At 44.9% G+C, this 16,500-nt stretch overlaps 1 protein-coding gene across 1 annotated transcript; it reads right to left on the bottom strand.

Annotated features, from left to right (window-relative positions):
• Window positions 1-500: 500 nt before the first annotated feature.
• Window positions 501-15,921, bottom strand: Igsf1 (immunoglobulin superfamily member 1). The gene is made up of 21 exons (XM_029473698.2): window positions 15,868-15,921; window positions 15,678-15,739; window positions 13,218-13,346; window positions 13,062-13,088; window positions 12,413-12,694; window positions 11,823-12,110; window positions 9,742-10,026; window positions 9,216-9,509; window positions 8,441-8,719; window positions 8,007-8,127; window positions 6,075-6,145; window positions 5,959-5,991; window positions 5,281-5,571; window positions 4,789-5,067; window positions 3,918-4,205; window positions 2,890-3,177; window positions 2,424-2,711; window positions 1,940-2,227; window positions 1,530-1,808; window positions 1,012-1,135; window positions 501-864 (listed from the first exon to the last, which is right to left on the bottom strand). The coding sequence occupies exons 3-21, from the start codon at window positions 13,255-13,257 to the stop codon at window positions 729-731; spliced, it is 3,981 nt and encodes a 1,326-aa protein (XP_029329558.2). The 5' UTR covers window positions 13,258-13,346; window positions 15,678-15,739; window positions 15,868-15,921; the 3' UTR covers window positions 501-728.
• Window positions 15,922-16,500: the final 579 nt, after the last annotated feature.

The raw sequence follows: 16,500 nt of genomic DNA on the forward strand, positions 1-16,500 counted from the left end.
CGTTTGTATTAATTATTCATAGTTACTATGGAATTAGTTAATACCCTGTGGTTGCTGATAAGTGTCACAAGACATATACTTGGCCAGTTTCAAAGTTCTATAGAGGGCCAGACCTGCTGTTTGAAAGCCTATGGACCTAAAAGTAACAGAGTAAAAAAAAAAAAAATAGTGTGACTTCAGTGTTTCTCCTCCTCATGTTTAACTTGAACAGAACACTGTCATTCAGGGATAGGATGGAGGGGCAGAAGAACATTATGTTCAGTGCCCATAACTTAAACTCAGTGGCAAAGTGCTATTTGGGGGCCCTCCTACCCTACTCCTCGTTCCTCCCAATCTTCGATCTGCCTTCCCTATTAAGAGCAGCCCCATTTCATCTTATCATTTCTGCTGTTGTATGTGCAAAACAGAACAAAGGAACAACAACAACAAAAAAACCCACTACCATGGTTTGGTTTGCAGTTAAATAGTGAATATTCTCTTTATTCAGAAGAATACATGTTTAACAGAATTGCATGCACCAGTAAATCAGTACAGTGAGGAGTTACCAGGATAGAGGAAACAGCTTGACCTGGTAGAGCTTGCCACTCCCAGAATCCTCTTGACCCAACTCAAGTGGTTAGAGATCAAGAAGCAGTAAATGCTACTGAATTCTAGGATAAACAAGTGGGATTTTCAGGTCTCTGCAGGTAAAAGATAAAAGAGGAAAGCTCTTATAAAGGAGAGGGTAATTATATTGGAACTGTCAGTTCCACTGAGACTTCCTGCGAGGCAGATGAAGGAGAATTGGTGGGAGTGCCTGGTTCTCCTTCTTGGTTACACTCTTCAAGGACTACGGTCTGATCTCTTCCATCTGTCTCAGAGCCCCTGTATAAAGAGAAAGATACAAAACTAATGGGAGGTCCCTGAAAATAAATTGTAGGGCAGGGCTGAGATGCCAGAGAAGTAACTGGATCATGGACTTCTCAGCAGCACTCCATTTCTGGAACTGAGCTTAGCTGAGTGAGTATTTACCTAGTCCGAAGTCGAGGCCACTTCTTCCACTCTACAGCTAGCACTATCCCCAAGGCTACCACAACCACCACAATCAGGGTACTTCGGACAATGTTACCCACAGTGCACTCTTGAGCAACAGGCCCTGTGATATATCAAAAAAATCAGAATTGTAGCTTAGCATCATCAGTGTTCCTTTAAATATTTGGTTGTCCTCTCGTTCTTGCCTCCCCAGAGCCACATGTAAGCAAGCCATGCATTGAGCTGTGGAAGAAATGACCAATCAAGATGCAAGGAGAATAGACTGAGTCACTCAGATCTCCTTTCAGCCAGGCAGGGAGGCCTTAGATGAATCTATTCAGTGTCTCTAAGTGAACACAAAGTATGATCTACTCATCTTTATATGAGCTAGGATATACTTGAGGGCTTCAACTCCACACCCTTCCTGTCTCCTTTTTTGGTTTATCTCTGTTGGAGACTGTTCTTGAGATCCCAGGAGCTTAACAACAGGAACTTTGATGGAAGCATTATCTACTCACCTGCAGCTCCAACCAGCTCCAGGGCATCGCTGGGCTCTGACCAGATATCAGGGTAGGCCTGCAGCCGGTAGCTGCAACTGTAGTTTCCAATGCCTTTCCCTTCCACGTTGTCAATGACAAAATCTCCATCCTCGGAAAACTGTTGGGGAGCCTCTTCTCCATCATGCTCTAGCACAAATTCAACTCCTGGCAGGGGTCCTCGGCACTGAAGGGTGATGTCCTTGCCTAGTTTGAAGATGGTGCTGGGCCAGGCTGACAGAGAGGGTTTAGGGGGCTTATCTGTAACCAGACCAAGAACACAGAGTTAAAAGAAGTGACCTGGAAGCCCACCATTTCTTGTACTATTTGTAACCTCTAAAAGGTCTAAAAATCACAGAATCAAAAGGCTTTCCTGGGTTTCAGAACCTTACCAGTCACCCAGATCTCTAGAGAGTTGCTGTGATTTGAAGCCACAAGGGGAGCAGAATCCAGATAATAAACACAGCTGTAAACACCAGAATCTTGATCCCTCACCACTGGCATCCAGAAGTCAGCTCTGTACCCACTTGGCCTCTGTTGTTCTAAGGGCTGTCGTGTCCCCTCCTTCAACAGGACAAATGTTGAATCTGGCAGTTCTCCTTGACATTGAAGAGTCATGTTTTCTCCAGGGGCTACCATGGGACCAGGGTGGACTAACAGGCTGGGCTTAGGAAGTAAACCTATAAGAAATTAACTGTGGGTCAGCGGTCAGCCATTTGAGTGTTTATTTCTCTATGAGCTCCTCTACTATCTCATCAATAAAGAGGTGAGACTACTGTTTGCCTCTCTATGAGTTCTTTAAAAACATCTTTCTCGAATCAGTCAATCTGATCCTTTCTACACTACAACACCCATTCCATGGTTTCATCCCCTTACCAGTGACTATGAGTTCCAGAGTGTTGCTAGGCTGTATCTTGATAGGGCTCATCCAGTCAGGGTGGTAACAGCAGCTATAACGTCCTATGCTAGCACCAGATATATTGATGATAGGGAATGCTCCTTCATTGCTAGTGGACCCCCAAAGCTGCATCGAAGTGGCTTCTCCTTCTTTGTGCAAAATGTACCCAACTCCACGGACTGGTCCTTGACACCATAGAGTAACATTCTGCCCCATGGTGACCACAGAACTAGGCTCAGCAGACAACCATGGTCTGGGGAATGTGTCTAGACAGAGAACAGTGATGAGTGAGATATGAGTATACAACCTTCTTAGCTGTCCTCCATGATAATTGCTGTGTTTTGAATCCCCTTCATAATTTGGCCTACAGTTCTAGGAGACATTATCCCCCATATTCCCTGCTCAATTGACTCTATCCCAGCCCTAGGTTTTGTCTGTTCTTACCAGTCACCCAGATCATAAGAGGGGTACTAAGGGATGAGCCCCTGTTCGACATGGTTGTCTCATAGTAGACACAGCTATAGTTCCCAACGTCCTGTGTTCCAACAGTGTGGAGGAAGAAGTCAGCTGAGGTCCCTGAGGTGCTCTGGAACTGTAAAGGGATATGAGTACCCTCCTGCAAGAGGGCAAACCTCATGCCCTGGAAAATTCCTTGGCAGCGCAGGGTCACATTCTTCCCAGGAAGCACCACAGGGCCTGGCTGTGCCAGGAGTGTGGGTTTAGGGTAGAATTCTAAAATGAAAAAGATCATAATATAAGAGAAGACTGCTTCCCACACTTTGCAAATAGCTTTTATAATGTTGTTATAGGAGATGATATATGTTGATTGTAGAAAATTAGAAAATGCAATAAAAAACTAATGAAGAAAACATAATTTCACGAACTCAAGTATAACGATTCCTTACCTACTTTTCCTCTTATGTTTTAACACATGACTATGTCCTTGGAACTGAGGCTATTTATGTAATTGAGACCCCCAGTGCATGAAGGGATGAAGAGTCTGATATGTTTATATTGCAAACCCTTTCCTATGACATTAAACACCCTTTGATATGGTCATTTGTAATGGCTGTATAACATGTACCTGACGTTTCAAGGTTTTCTCCTGTTCTCTGAGGGCCATCCAGCCACCAATCCCTGACAGCTCAGGAAAAGGCGGAGGATTCAACCCAAAACTAAAGGTCAAGCCTAAAAGGATTAGCTCAGAAAGCAGGCAACTTGAGCGTGGTTCTTGGATTGGACACCCGTATCTCCCTCACTTCTTTCTTCAGAAGTGAATTATTGGCCTCCCCTACTCCTTTATTGTTTCTTCTTATGATAGTGACATGTGCAGCTGTCCTACATAGACAGTTTATTATCATACACTAAGCACTGTCCTAAGAATGTGCTCAGTGTCTTTTAGAGAACACATTTCTTCCCCTCACTGGGGTCAGTTACTCCCCCCCCCCCCATGAAGACTTCCCCTCCCTAACCTGTCACAATGAGCTCCACAGGGTCGCTGGGCTCAGACCAGATGGAAAAGTCATAATAACGGCAGCTATAGTTTCCTCCATCACCAATGCCCACTGAAATGATCAGAAAGTGGGCTGTACTACCTCCTGGGTTTCCCCAGGCTAGGTCACTGGATGCAATTTCATTGCCATCCTTATAAAGAATAAAGCTCATGTGTTCATGGGAGGTGGAACAATTGAAAGTCACTCGGGAACCAGGAGTGACCACAGGGCTAGCCCAGGTCTTGAAGAAAGGCTTGGGGTACATTTCTAGAAAAGAAAAACAAAACATTACAAAACTAAATCAAGAAAACATGAAGCAAATACAACAAATGTTGGTTTTAGGAAGAAGTCCGCTATATGCATTTCATTCAGACATATATGCATTGATGGTTTTGTTTATTTGTTTGTTTTTATAGGGATCCCTCATCCCTGTCCCTCATTGTCTCCAGAGAAATCTTCACTGTTACTGGAACAGGCAAAGGAGTATACTGAAAGAGTAAACTTTCTTCGGGACTCAATTAGTTCTGAGCCTTGGTTCGCCCATCTGGATAAGAGAATGAAATAGTAGCTGCTTCACCTCACTTCAAGATTTCCTCTATACTTAAATGAGATAATTGATGGGAAAATAATAAGAAAAATTAAATCACCCTCCACAAACCCAAGCTATTAATAACAATTATGGCTATTAATATCGTGGAGCCAGGGGCTCTGGCACTCCCAGCGCCACGCCTGCCTGGCTCTAAGATTGGACACAGGCTCCTAGGACCAGCAGCAAAGTTTGTGGTGGAGATAGGAGTGTCTATCTCGCACTTTCCCGCCCCTCCTCCCCCAACACCCTATTCAGCTCTACCTTTTATGACAAGCTCCAGGGGTTCACTGGGCTCAGACCACTTGAAGGGCTGCATTTCAGTGTGTGTGCGGCAGCTGTAATTGCCCTCCTCTTTATCTTCCATTCTTTGAATTGTAAAGAAGGCTTCTCTCCCAACAGCACCAAGTTGCTGGACAGGTTCCTGCTCTCCATTCTTATACAGAGCAAACCCCAAACCTTCCAGCCATCCTTTACAGCGGATCTGCAGTTCCTGGCCCCGGATTGGAAGGGAAGCCGAAATGACAGGTTTGGGAAGGATGTCTAGAAAACAAAATGGGATGGCCAGAAATCAAAAGTTTGGACGTGCCCAGTATGGGACGTTCAGTTACTTTCTCTGCAAACAAATGAAATGTACCCCTGAGTTCCTCAATTTGTCTCCTCTTACTCTTTCCTCACCCCTCCCCCACTCCTGGCAGTACAGGAGTTCCAGGGGCACTAGAGATCACTCCGGGAGGATCCTCTGTTTTCTCTTACCTGTCCCCACTAGTTCAAGTGCTTCACTAGGCTCCGACACAGCCATCTCCTCCCATGAATGGCAATGGTAACTCCCGGTGTGGCTGTGGGTCAGGGCGCCAAGAGGGAAGGCAGCCCGGACCTGCTCTGAGGCCGGGCGGGTTGCAATCCACCCGGTCCCGTCCTTCAGTAACACAAACTCCTTAGTTGAGCCAGATGGGCTTCTGCACCAGAGGGTTAAATTCTTCCACGGGGCCAGAGGGAAGTTCGTCTCTGCCCACAGTTCAGGCTTAGGGCTTGCCATGATTATTTCTAGAAACAGCAGAGTTAATAAAGCCATCCTCTTGGTATTTCCCCTCCCTCCTTTCCTTTCTCTTGAAGCCCATACCCAGATCACACGCCCCTTCCCCTTCAATCAGAAGCCTCTCTTTCCTATCTTGCTTCTTTCTCCAGGTACTGGGAAAAGGGGGAAGCTGCTTTCTCAGCTGAGCCTCACAAAAATGCAGGAGTCTGAAGGAATTTTTTACAGGCAGAAAGACAAAGTTGGAGGCTGAGTGCTGACAGTAGCTTTAACAAGTGCCCCTTCCTGGCTGTCCTTCCCTCCCAACCAGTCCCTCCCTGGGTACTGACACTGACACTCTGTAGTTATTTCGGATCTCCAGAGAGGAATGTCCCAGTCTGGGGCAGGATAAAACTCACCAATCTCCTCTGTCAATGCCCCATTGCACAGTCCTGCAAAAGAAACCCTTGCCAGGTTCGGCTCCCTCCTCCCCAGCCTGCTGCCCAGACTCCTGTCCCACCCCTTTTTTACTCACCACAGCAAAGAAGAGCCATGAGTATAAAGAGCATGGCGACCCCTTGAGCTGTTCCCAACAACCAGGCTTCTCTAGCGAGACCAGAAAAAAAAAAAAAAAAGTTGCTGGGATTAGGGGGAGGGCGGAGAGAAGGGGGCGGCAATTTATGTCATTGGCTTATTCACTACCCAATAGGGATTGGGTATGACCAGGATAATGGCACATAATCTTTTCTGACACTGATGACTTTTCTTCTTGAGGGCCTAATCGCCTCCAAACCTCTTGAACTTCTCTGACCTCCATGCCCCTCATCTCCGCCCCTCCCCCAGTCTGTATTATGTATCAGCTTCCCATGGCCCCTGATGAGGTTGCTGCAGTAAATGAGATGTCAGGTGGGAAAGTGCTTTTGTATCTCCAGTTCTCGGAACCCCTGGAGCTCAGCAGCGCTGGGTGGTTGAGTGTGGGGGTGGAAAGAGCAACTTTGAGTGTTTCTCAGTCATCAAGTTTAAGTTTGGAAGCAGTTGTGCCTATGGCAGGATTGGTCTTTAAACTGACCTGCCTCACCTGCCTTTGTTATGGAAGGGTTGCCTAGGCAGCCTTGATGAATTACCAGAAGATGGCCTGTCAGTCCTGAGCAAGCTTGTCAGAGAGTGGGATCTCTCTCTCCACCACATAGATTGTCACTACAAATGTGTAGCACTGTTGCCGAGCTCTGCCTCCCGTTCAATTAGGAGGTATAAAGCCAAAATTTAGCTGACAATTTTGTTTTCCTTGGGAAACAGTGACTACCCTCAGCCCTTTTCTGGTCAGGAAAACAACTTTTCAGGCTGCTTTCTATGAAATCTAAATTCTTACCTTATTCTTTGATGTAATGATCTTGGAGTAGGATAATCCCACTAGGAGCTTAGCCTAAAGCATATGAAATTTAGGACAGATCTATAGGCCGTAAAAATTGACCTCCCTGAATGTGAAAACTCCAAGGGTGTTTTTTTTCCTCTGTCAGAAACCATAATTGGCTCTCTCAACTTGTTGCCCTGGCACACTATCCCTCAGATTCCAGCAGAAATCACAGACACACGGAGTCACAATGATCTTCCATTGTGTATTAACTTTCCCAGACACACAAAGGTGGCAGACAAGTACATCCAGAGGCAAGGGGTGGAGGAAAGTGGGCAAATTATCCAGGTAGTTCTTAATCTACTCAATTAAGAACTGTTACTTATCTTTTCATTGTCATCTATAATATCCTTAGAAAACCGTGGGGATTAGGGAGAGAGATCAATGGTCCGAAGGACACTGGAGAATATAAGGAAATGGCAGTAGGATCTTGTGAGCTGTATTTTTTGGCTAGAGAAAACAATCTGACCCTCTGGCTCCATTTATTGTCTTATCAAATGTCTATCCAGTTTAAAACTCTACTCTAAGGGTGCTCTGGGCAAACAATAGGAGTCAAGAGTAACAGAAAAACTGGTTTGTAAGGAACTTAAAATGGACGAAAATATTCTCTCTATCCCTTGAATGTGAGGGATGTAATGTTGGAAAAAAATAGGATGGTAGTCAGATAACAAGCTGTAAGAGCCAACAGCATAGCTTCTTACAAGCAAGTATGTTCACACCATATCAAGAGGGAAGACAGCTATAATGTCTTGTGGACAGAGCCGTTTAAGAGGCGATTTGGGCACTGTAGGAGGTGTAGAGGTCAAGGAACATGCTTCTGATTATTCTTGTAGCCCCAGAAAACTATACATGACTCCACTTGGCTTGGGTAATGACCCTTCTGTGAGGTGAAAGAGAAACAGATGGAATGAGAATGCCTTGACTTGTAAGTCTAGATGCTGCGGAGAAACCTAAGAATGTGTCCCCATGCTTACGGTAACTGGGGACCGGCCCATTCTGGAGACTAGGAGAGTACACAGTCAGCTAGCTTGGGCAACAACAGGCTGAGCAAATTACCTGAGCCTCAGTCTCCGACACTTCCACCGGATCCATACCACTAGCAAGAGCAAGGAAGCAAGCTGCATGGTTAAGGACACCCTGACAGCTTCATTCAGAATGGAATTCCAGGTGAGGAAGCCTGTGACCAGAGGAGACCAGAAGCAGAAACCTTGATGGAGATGAGGTCAGACAGATAATGTCATGGTGGGGGGAGGGGAGCTGGTCACAGAGAAAGCTTCTGTTTAGAAGCTTGAGACAGATGTGTCCTTCCTGTTCGTGGAGAATAGGAAGGATTCTTCAGAATATTCTGGTCACTCCTTTGAGTTATCTTAGCACACCCAAGGAAAGTGTGCCTAGATGCATGGGTCCTGATTTCCAAGCCCTCACTCCCCTTCCCATATATTTCTGGGCACCGTTTTGGAATCCCAGGATATGAGAACTTATCTTCTCACCTGCTGGTCCCACCAACTTCAGAGGCTTACTGCGATGTGACCAGGTGTTAGGGTGTGCCTCAATACGATAGCTGCAACTGTAGGTTCCTGTGCCTTGCCCTTCAATGTCAGTGATGAGGAAGTCTCCATCTACTGAGAATTTTTGGAATGTTGTTCTTTCTTCCCATTCCAAAGAAAATTCAAGTACTGGATGAGACACTCGGCACTGAAGGGTGATGGTCTTTCCTACTTTGAACACGGAACTGGGCCAAGCTGAAAGGGAGGGTTTGGGGGGCTTATCTGAAACCAATCCAGAGACCACAGTTAGAAGTGACACTAAGTCAGCACCCTCTCCCCTGCCAATTGTTTCACAGCTCTTCATTTGGGATTTTCTTCACTTACATTTGGTTAATGGCTTCAAACTTTGTGTATTTAGAGTTCTTTTCCCCTCTCTGTGGTTCTCTAAAGACTACTGGTTCTTAATTTCAATCAGGAAGACCCCATACCTGTAAACTCTCCCTGGCTTGAAAGAAATTATTTTTAATTTTTTTCATAACTCACAGTGGGGCTGTGTCATGCTGAGAGGCAAGGCTTAAGGTTAATCTAAGGAGAGAAGGTTCCTGAAGGATAGAAAGCCCTACACCATACTCCTAGTGTTTTTAGCTCGTACCTCTAGGAAAGGGCACAGCCACTAACCCCCTCCTTAGAGTATAATAATAATAATAATAATAATAATAATAATAATAATAAAAACAAATAGGTGATAGGAAAATTAAAGCCAGTTAAGATCACTTGCCTACAACCATCAGCTCCACAGTGTTGTATGTTGCCATCTTAATGGATGTCTTCCAGGTAAGATAATAGTGACAGCTATAGATGCCAGCATCCCTGTAGGTCACATTCTTTAGGAAGAATGAATTGTTGCCAGTGTTGCTAGAGGCATCCAGAAACTGAAGTGGCTTTTCTTCTCCCTTCTTATAGAGTGCAAGACCAACTCCATCCATCAGTCCTCCACACCTCAGGCTCACGTTCTGACCCATTTGAATCACAGGACTGGGCTGAACAAGTAGCCAGGTCTTGGGGAAAGTGTCTAGGATGAGACCCAAAATACAAACAGCCAATGGTGAAAGTCTCCACTCCTTCTACTACTTAGGGTGATTTCCCTCCTCTGTCTTCCCATTTGTACTTTACAAATCCCTCAGTATGGTGCACAAATTCTGTTCCTGACCCCCACCACTAGCTCTGGCTGGGTGACAGTACAAGAGGATAGAGGGAGTCAGAGGAAGCTTTATAACCTGTTCCGTAGCATACCCATATCTTACCAGTCACCCAGATTTTCAGGATATCACTAAGCAGAGAGCCCCTGTATGACCCATCATAGTAAAAACAGAGGTAGTGCCCTGTATCCTGTATCTTCAGATCCTGGAAGTAGAAATACGCCTCGTTTTTTATTGGCTTCTTGTGGTAAAATGATTTCTTCAAGTCTTCCAACCTCATTAAAGCAAACGTCATTCCATATATTGGCCCTTGACACCTGAGACTCAGGTTTTCTCCTGGTGCCAGGATGGGCCCAGGATGGGCTGTCAGAGTTGGTTTGGGGTAGAGACCTAGAAAGGGAAGAGACCCTTAAGATACAGTTTGGCCAGTTCTTCCCTAGTCTATGATTATTTTCTACTTTCTTTGGACAAAAGTGGTAATTGGGATGTAAGCTTCTTTCCTTCTCTTGTCTTAGATGTATGCCTCTTCATGTATATAATCAAGGACACGACACGTTCTCTTCCTCTCTCATTCAGCTCTATTAGCTCCACTGTGAGCTCAGCCAGGTAGAGGTGCTTGCCTCAGGGGACTGTCTACATCCATAATTCCCTGAATCTTCAGGTCTCTAAAATGACATATATAGTTCTTCCTACAGCCAGAAAATCTACACTTCTCAAAATGACTTTGATTCCATCTTGAAGAGCATAACTTTCACTGAAATATTGATGAGAGCATCTGAACACATTAATCTTGCTTTAAGACCCCCACTTTCAACACTTGCAGTACAAGGTTGGAAGGAGGTCAATAGGGAGATAGCTCAGTAAGCCAATGAAATCTGGTAATGGGGTCCACCCTCATTTCCATGGATTGTTTTTCTAAGGTGGCTGTGCTACTAAACTTCTTATGACTCCATGTTATCCCCACTCAGATCCCAGGTACACCAGCTCATCTACTATGGAAAGATCAGCTCTCTCATATACTCATGGGAGCTTTTCAGATGTGTCATGAAACATGCCAGTCTAGTGGTATTGAGTGTAAATAATATAAAGTCCCTGTAAGCCTAAAATTAATAGAGAAATGGGAAATTCTGGTGAACATTAATCATAGAAGTGTGTTAGTGGGGAACTATGTTGGAAGGGTATGTGTACAACAAGCATCCATATACATGGCTTAAACAATCCTTTGTATTTTGATCCTCAAGAAAAAGCTATATTAATAAAATTATTAACTACCATTTATTGAGAACGTATGTGCCAGGCACTGTACATGTTATTTAGGCAAATCCTCACAACAACCCTGTGAGGTAGGCATTATTCTTATAGAGAGTTTTCAGATCATGAAATTGAAGCACAGAGTGACATTGTACAATAGATTGGATAGATACTGTTATCCTGTCTTAGAATGGAGAAAACCAAAGCACAGAGAAGTGACATGACTTGCTCAACATCATACAGTGTCATGAATGGAACTAGAAATCAGGGGTACTTTCTGTAGCACCACAATTTCCCAAGATCTATTTTGCTTGGGGCAGAAACTAGATCTATGAAGACAATTTTGTCTGGAATCATCCAGGGCATGGGATAGAGAAGTTGAAGCCTGAGTGTGTTTTTCTTGGACCTTTGGGGGAGTTGCCTTCTGTGTTTAGAGCTTGGTGCTGCCTTTACTGGCTCTAGTGATATAGGACAAAGAGAACCTGTTGCTTTCTTTCTCATTTGTTTGGTTTGTTTTACATCAACGGGCACAGTGATTCAGTCTGTTTCCCACTCTTAAATATAATCATTGCAAATACATTTAAACTTTTAATAAACCAATTTTAAGACTGTACTGGCAATGCCTGGCACATATTAGGTGCTCAATAAATATTGGATGAATGAATGATTGATGATCAACAAGTAAAGGACAGTAAAACTATAATAAGATGAAGTTTCTGAATAGCTGGGTAGACTCACAAACAAGTCAAAGGATTATCTGCTTTAAAGCATGTGTGACTAATTTGTAGCTCAGGAAATTGTCAAGCAACTCTACCTCATTGACTGTGCAGGGCCTAGAAACTGGCAGAGGCAAGTAATATGAACAACTTTTGCTCAACCAGCCATGATCCCTGGGATAACAATTGTCAGATGCCAGCAGCCGTGGCCACACCCACCTGCTACCACCAACTTCAGGGGATTGCTGGGCTCTGACCACAGAGTGGGGAGCATCTGGATATGAGTGCGGCAGATGTAAACCCCTTCATTCTCAGGTGCCAAGTTATCAATGGAGAAGATGGCCATTGTCCCAGTTGGGACTTGGTAATCTACGGGCTCTGGGTATCCCTCTTTAAACAGCATAAATACCAAATCCTGGAGCCATCCATGGCAGAAGATGTTAACATTGCATCCAGGAAGAGGGGGGGTCTCTGCCTGGATCCAGAAGATGGGTTTAGGGAGTTGACCTGGAAAAAAAAGGACTGATATGAGTTAAAGAAAGGGCAGTGCTGCCTAGATAACAGGAGAGGTGAGATGGGCTTTAGACGAGCCTTCCCCAAACAACTCTTCCTTGCCCCACCCTTGCAGAGTTGAGTCCTCTGCATGCATTGTCTGTTACTGAGTAGGCACTTAAATGTTATCTGTGACGCACATACATGCATGCATTTGAGGTAAATGAATCACTTCAACAAATCCTTCCCTGGCATGGTGATTTTGCGTGCTATTTGAGTGGGTGAATATTCTTGAGTTTTTACCCTTGCCATCTCACCTGGTGCTTCTAGCTCTAGAATTTTACTGGGTTTTGACCAGCCTTTCTCCTTCCAGTAGCAGCATCGATAAAGACCTGTATTGGACTCAGTAAGGGCACCTATGAAGAATGAAACTTGGAATGTCTTGTAAGGAGGATGAATCCAGGTCATCTGTGAGTTATCCTTCAGAAGCAGGAACTTGCTGGATACCCGAGAGGGGCTTTTGCACCAAAGTGTGATGTTCTCCCAAGGGGACTGGGGGTAGTTGGACTCTATCCATAGCTCTGGTTGAGACTCCACTGCTGCCATTCCCCCAAATCAGAAAGATATTAGTGCTCAGCCCTCCTCATCCCACAAAATGCCCTATAACACACCTTAAAATTAGCTCTAACCCACCCAGATGCTGACTTCTGCCTTCTTGTGGGGAGTGGGAGTTTCTGCTCCTGTATGGATTTGGCATAGAGGTGCCAGGGACATATGTTCAAGGAATCCAACTGAGCAGGGGGAAGTAGACTGCCTTCTAAAGCAAGATAAGATTCTGCATATTTCTTGGGAAATCAAATCATAATGGAAGAGGATTTGATTCCCAAGTAGCCCAACCTTTCTTGGGTATCTTAAGGCTATAAACACAGGCCAGTACGTTACAATCCCTGACAGAAAGACACTTACCCAGTGAAGTCATACCCGGATTGAGCCCTGAAAAGAGAAAGTCTGCTTTTCTACATTGCCCTCCAACCTCAACCAGCTCCCCAGATCCCCCAGAAGCCTTCTCACAAGAGCTTCTCTATCAGGCTCACTTGCTTCTCATCCCTTCCTTGAACTTACAAATGCAAAGGAGCAAAAGAGTGAAGGTCCGAAGCATCATGGCTTAGGCTCTGGCCTGTCCAGGCCTGAAGGCTCTCTGGTGTAGTACTCCAAGTCTTGAAGGCTTTGCTTCTTAAAACGTAGTAGAATCTAAAAGAAGACATTTTCTTGCTCAGGGTCTAGTTTTGCTCTCTCAAGTTGAGGTGTGATCAGTGCATCCCTCTCTACAACCTTCATTCCATGAGCTCCCAGGAACCTGGCATGCTAATAAGGCCACTTGTTGCTTTTCCCAGTCTTTCTACTCAAGATCTTTTCCTGCGATCTAAGATGTTATTTTTTGGTTGAAATGTTTATTTGTCCCTGAGATTTCAAAGGCACAGAAGGTGACCTTAAACAAGCCTGAAGAAATCCTACTGAGTGGGGGGAAGTGGACCATGCCAAGAGTCACCTTTTAATTAGACAAGTGCACAACTGCACTAGTCACACACAGCATGTGCACACATGCACTCACACACGCACACATCTTAGTCATCCAATAGTTTAATAAAAAAGGGCATTGTGACCACTGCTGCCATTTTGTTGCTGAGGCAAATGGAGTCTAGGGAGGATACATGATTTGCTGAAAGTTAAAATATTAAATAAAAATTAAAGTTCATTTAATTTAAACTCCAAGGCTCAAGTGCCCAGAGCCAGCATTTGTCGTTGTCCCCTCTTCATCCTCTGTTACCCCTCCTAGTTCATCACAAAGACTGTTTCCTGTAAGGAGTGCTTATAATGCACCCTTATCCCTTACCTCCAAAGCTTAAAACCCTATTTTGAGTATGTGTTAGTTAATTTAGCTGCTTCCACGTAGTTAATGAAAGTATAACTGAATGATCCCTCTTAGAACTTGCCCTTAACTTCTAAGCAGATTTGTTCACTACCTCTGAAGAAAATGGAACTGTTTGAATTTGAAAGAACATTAAAAAAAAGATATTTGATTTTAGAGAGGTTTTTCCACTTTTTCCAGAAATCACTGCCAACCGCATGGACTCCAAATGCACAAGGTGGATCTTCTCCCCTCTCACCACAAAGTAACTTTTTGCCTCGGGAAGGTGTGTCCTCACAGCACAAACTCCACGGGGACCTCTACTCATAGTACAAAATCCCACCTGCCTTCAGGTATTTGATCTTAGCTCAGTAGAGTGAGGTAGATGCAGCAACCACAAGAGGATAAGAAAATGACTTCGTTTTTCTAAACTTATAGCAGGCTCACAACCCTTAGTATGGCCTAACACTAACGGACTAACAGTGAGTGACATGGACAAGTGGAAAGCTTCATTTTCAAACGGCCTTAGACAACACGTTGACACCGAGAAGATTCAAGAAGAGCTGGGCCTTGATTTTCTTTTTCTTTTTGTGTTGAAGGATGCTTAACTTACAGTCTCTGAACTTTTTTTAAATTTATTTATCTGTTCATGTGTATCTGGTATTGTTGTTTTCGATTACGGAAAATGAGTGTACAGTGCCAAGCATTCTGTGTATGTTTCTTGTAAACAGGTGTATTTTGTCTCATTTTTCAAACAGGGTTATAATTTGGCATAAGACCGTATTGAAACCCTTCCCATCCCAATTCCTAGAACCCCTTGTCCCCAATTTTCTCAGTGCCAGGTCAAAGCTTGAATACCACCCTGTTGCTGTTTCCCCTTGGGGCACTGGGCCAGGATCTATTGGGGGAAACTAGATTCTTTGCCAAGGAAAGAGTTCAACCTGGGATTGCACCCAGGGAATGCCCTCTGAGGATCCAGCCTGATCCAGCCTTACCACATGGACATCTGAGTCTTGTTTCTTGGTAACTGAAGTGCAGTCAGAAAAGCTGAATTGCTCAGCATGGCTGACCACTCCTCAATCATTAAAACCAAACCAAACCAAACATAATTGTACCATATCATTTCAGCCAAGATGATGAATCTTATGCTCAGGGAACTTGGGAACAACCCGATGTTCAAAATTGGCCACGCCCATTTTGCTCTTTCACCCCACCCCCAACTTAGGCAGTTGAGGCTTTTTTTTTTTAAAACGGTCCCCTTGCACTCTACCCCAAGCACTTTCCCCACCATTAGGCAGCGCCGCAGTGTTTTTGAGAGTGATATGTACAAAATATCTAAAGGTAGCCCCTTTCATAGCTTTAAGGGCTACAGCAATCAAAAGGATTGGGCTCCGCAGGGTACTGGGTACAAGCGTTGCTTAGGGTTTGGAGGGAAGACTGAGAAATGAAAGGGGAGATATCCACATTGCCCAGAGGTTCTCATCGAGGCGGGGCTCGGATCCGGGGAAAGAAGGAGAGAGGCAGGAATGAAGGGGGTGGGGGGAACGACTGGGGAGCAGTTTGATTTACGGCGATTAATCACAGCAGGGGGTCTTTCGGGGTTTTGTTTAGGATTTTGTGGCCAGTAATTAATCTTCAGCCACTGAACTATGCGCTCATTTGTAGGTACTTACGGTAGTAGAAGGCTCGCTCTGAGGTTGGAGATTCTCCAGAGAGCTCCTCCAGATGCAGCAAACTGCCGGGCATGGGAAGAGCTGTCTAAGGACTGCCTCTCGGGCCCCGAGCACCGCCTCCCTCTCTCCCCCACCCATCTGCTGTCCCGCCCTAGCCTCCTCCCCTCCCTAGCTGGGCTCGCGAACCCACCTACAGCAACTCTGCCTAGCACCTGCAGTCCTCTGATGACCAGGATTGGAACGCCCCTCCCAGCTCCCGCCTCTCTCCCTACTCCCTGCTGAGGTTGCCCAAGCTAGAGTCAGGCCCCTGCCCCCTGCCTGTCGCTCAGAGCTTCATTTGGTCACTGTATCCTGGAAGGGAGAGGGCCAGCTCCCAAGACAGCTGAAGCTGTACGTAGAGCCATCTCTTTAGTTCCCCAATGCCTTTAAAGCGACCTCGGGTGTTCCTCTGCTCATTAAATGCCCCCATGCATTCATAACTGTTTCAACACAATAGTTGAAATGCCTACTGTGTGCACTTTTGGCACTGGCCCTGGGCTTTTCTACCCTTCAGAGTAACCCTGCAAGACAACAGTTCATTCTCTCGATTTTACTGTTGAGGAAACAGACACTTGAGGACAGTCGTTAGTAACTTAGACAGTCTTCAAAGTCTAGTTTGGGATAAAAGTCCAGGCTTTAAAGACGTGAACTTTCAGAATCTAGTTTAGGTTGTACATTTAATAGTTGTGTAACCCCTAGCAAGTGAGTACAATTCTCTGAGGTCCACTTCCCCCGTATTTGAAATAAGATAGTAGAGCCTACTTAGCAGAGTTTTAGTGGCTAG

This window comes from Mus caroli, unplaced genomic scaffold, assembly GCF_978045245.1.
Source record: "Mus caroli unplaced genomic scaffold, Mus_caroli_1 scaffold_5, whole genome shotgun sequence".
Taxonomy (NCBI): domain Eukaryota; kingdom Metazoa; phylum Chordata; class Mammalia; order Rodentia; family Muridae; genus Mus; species Mus caroli.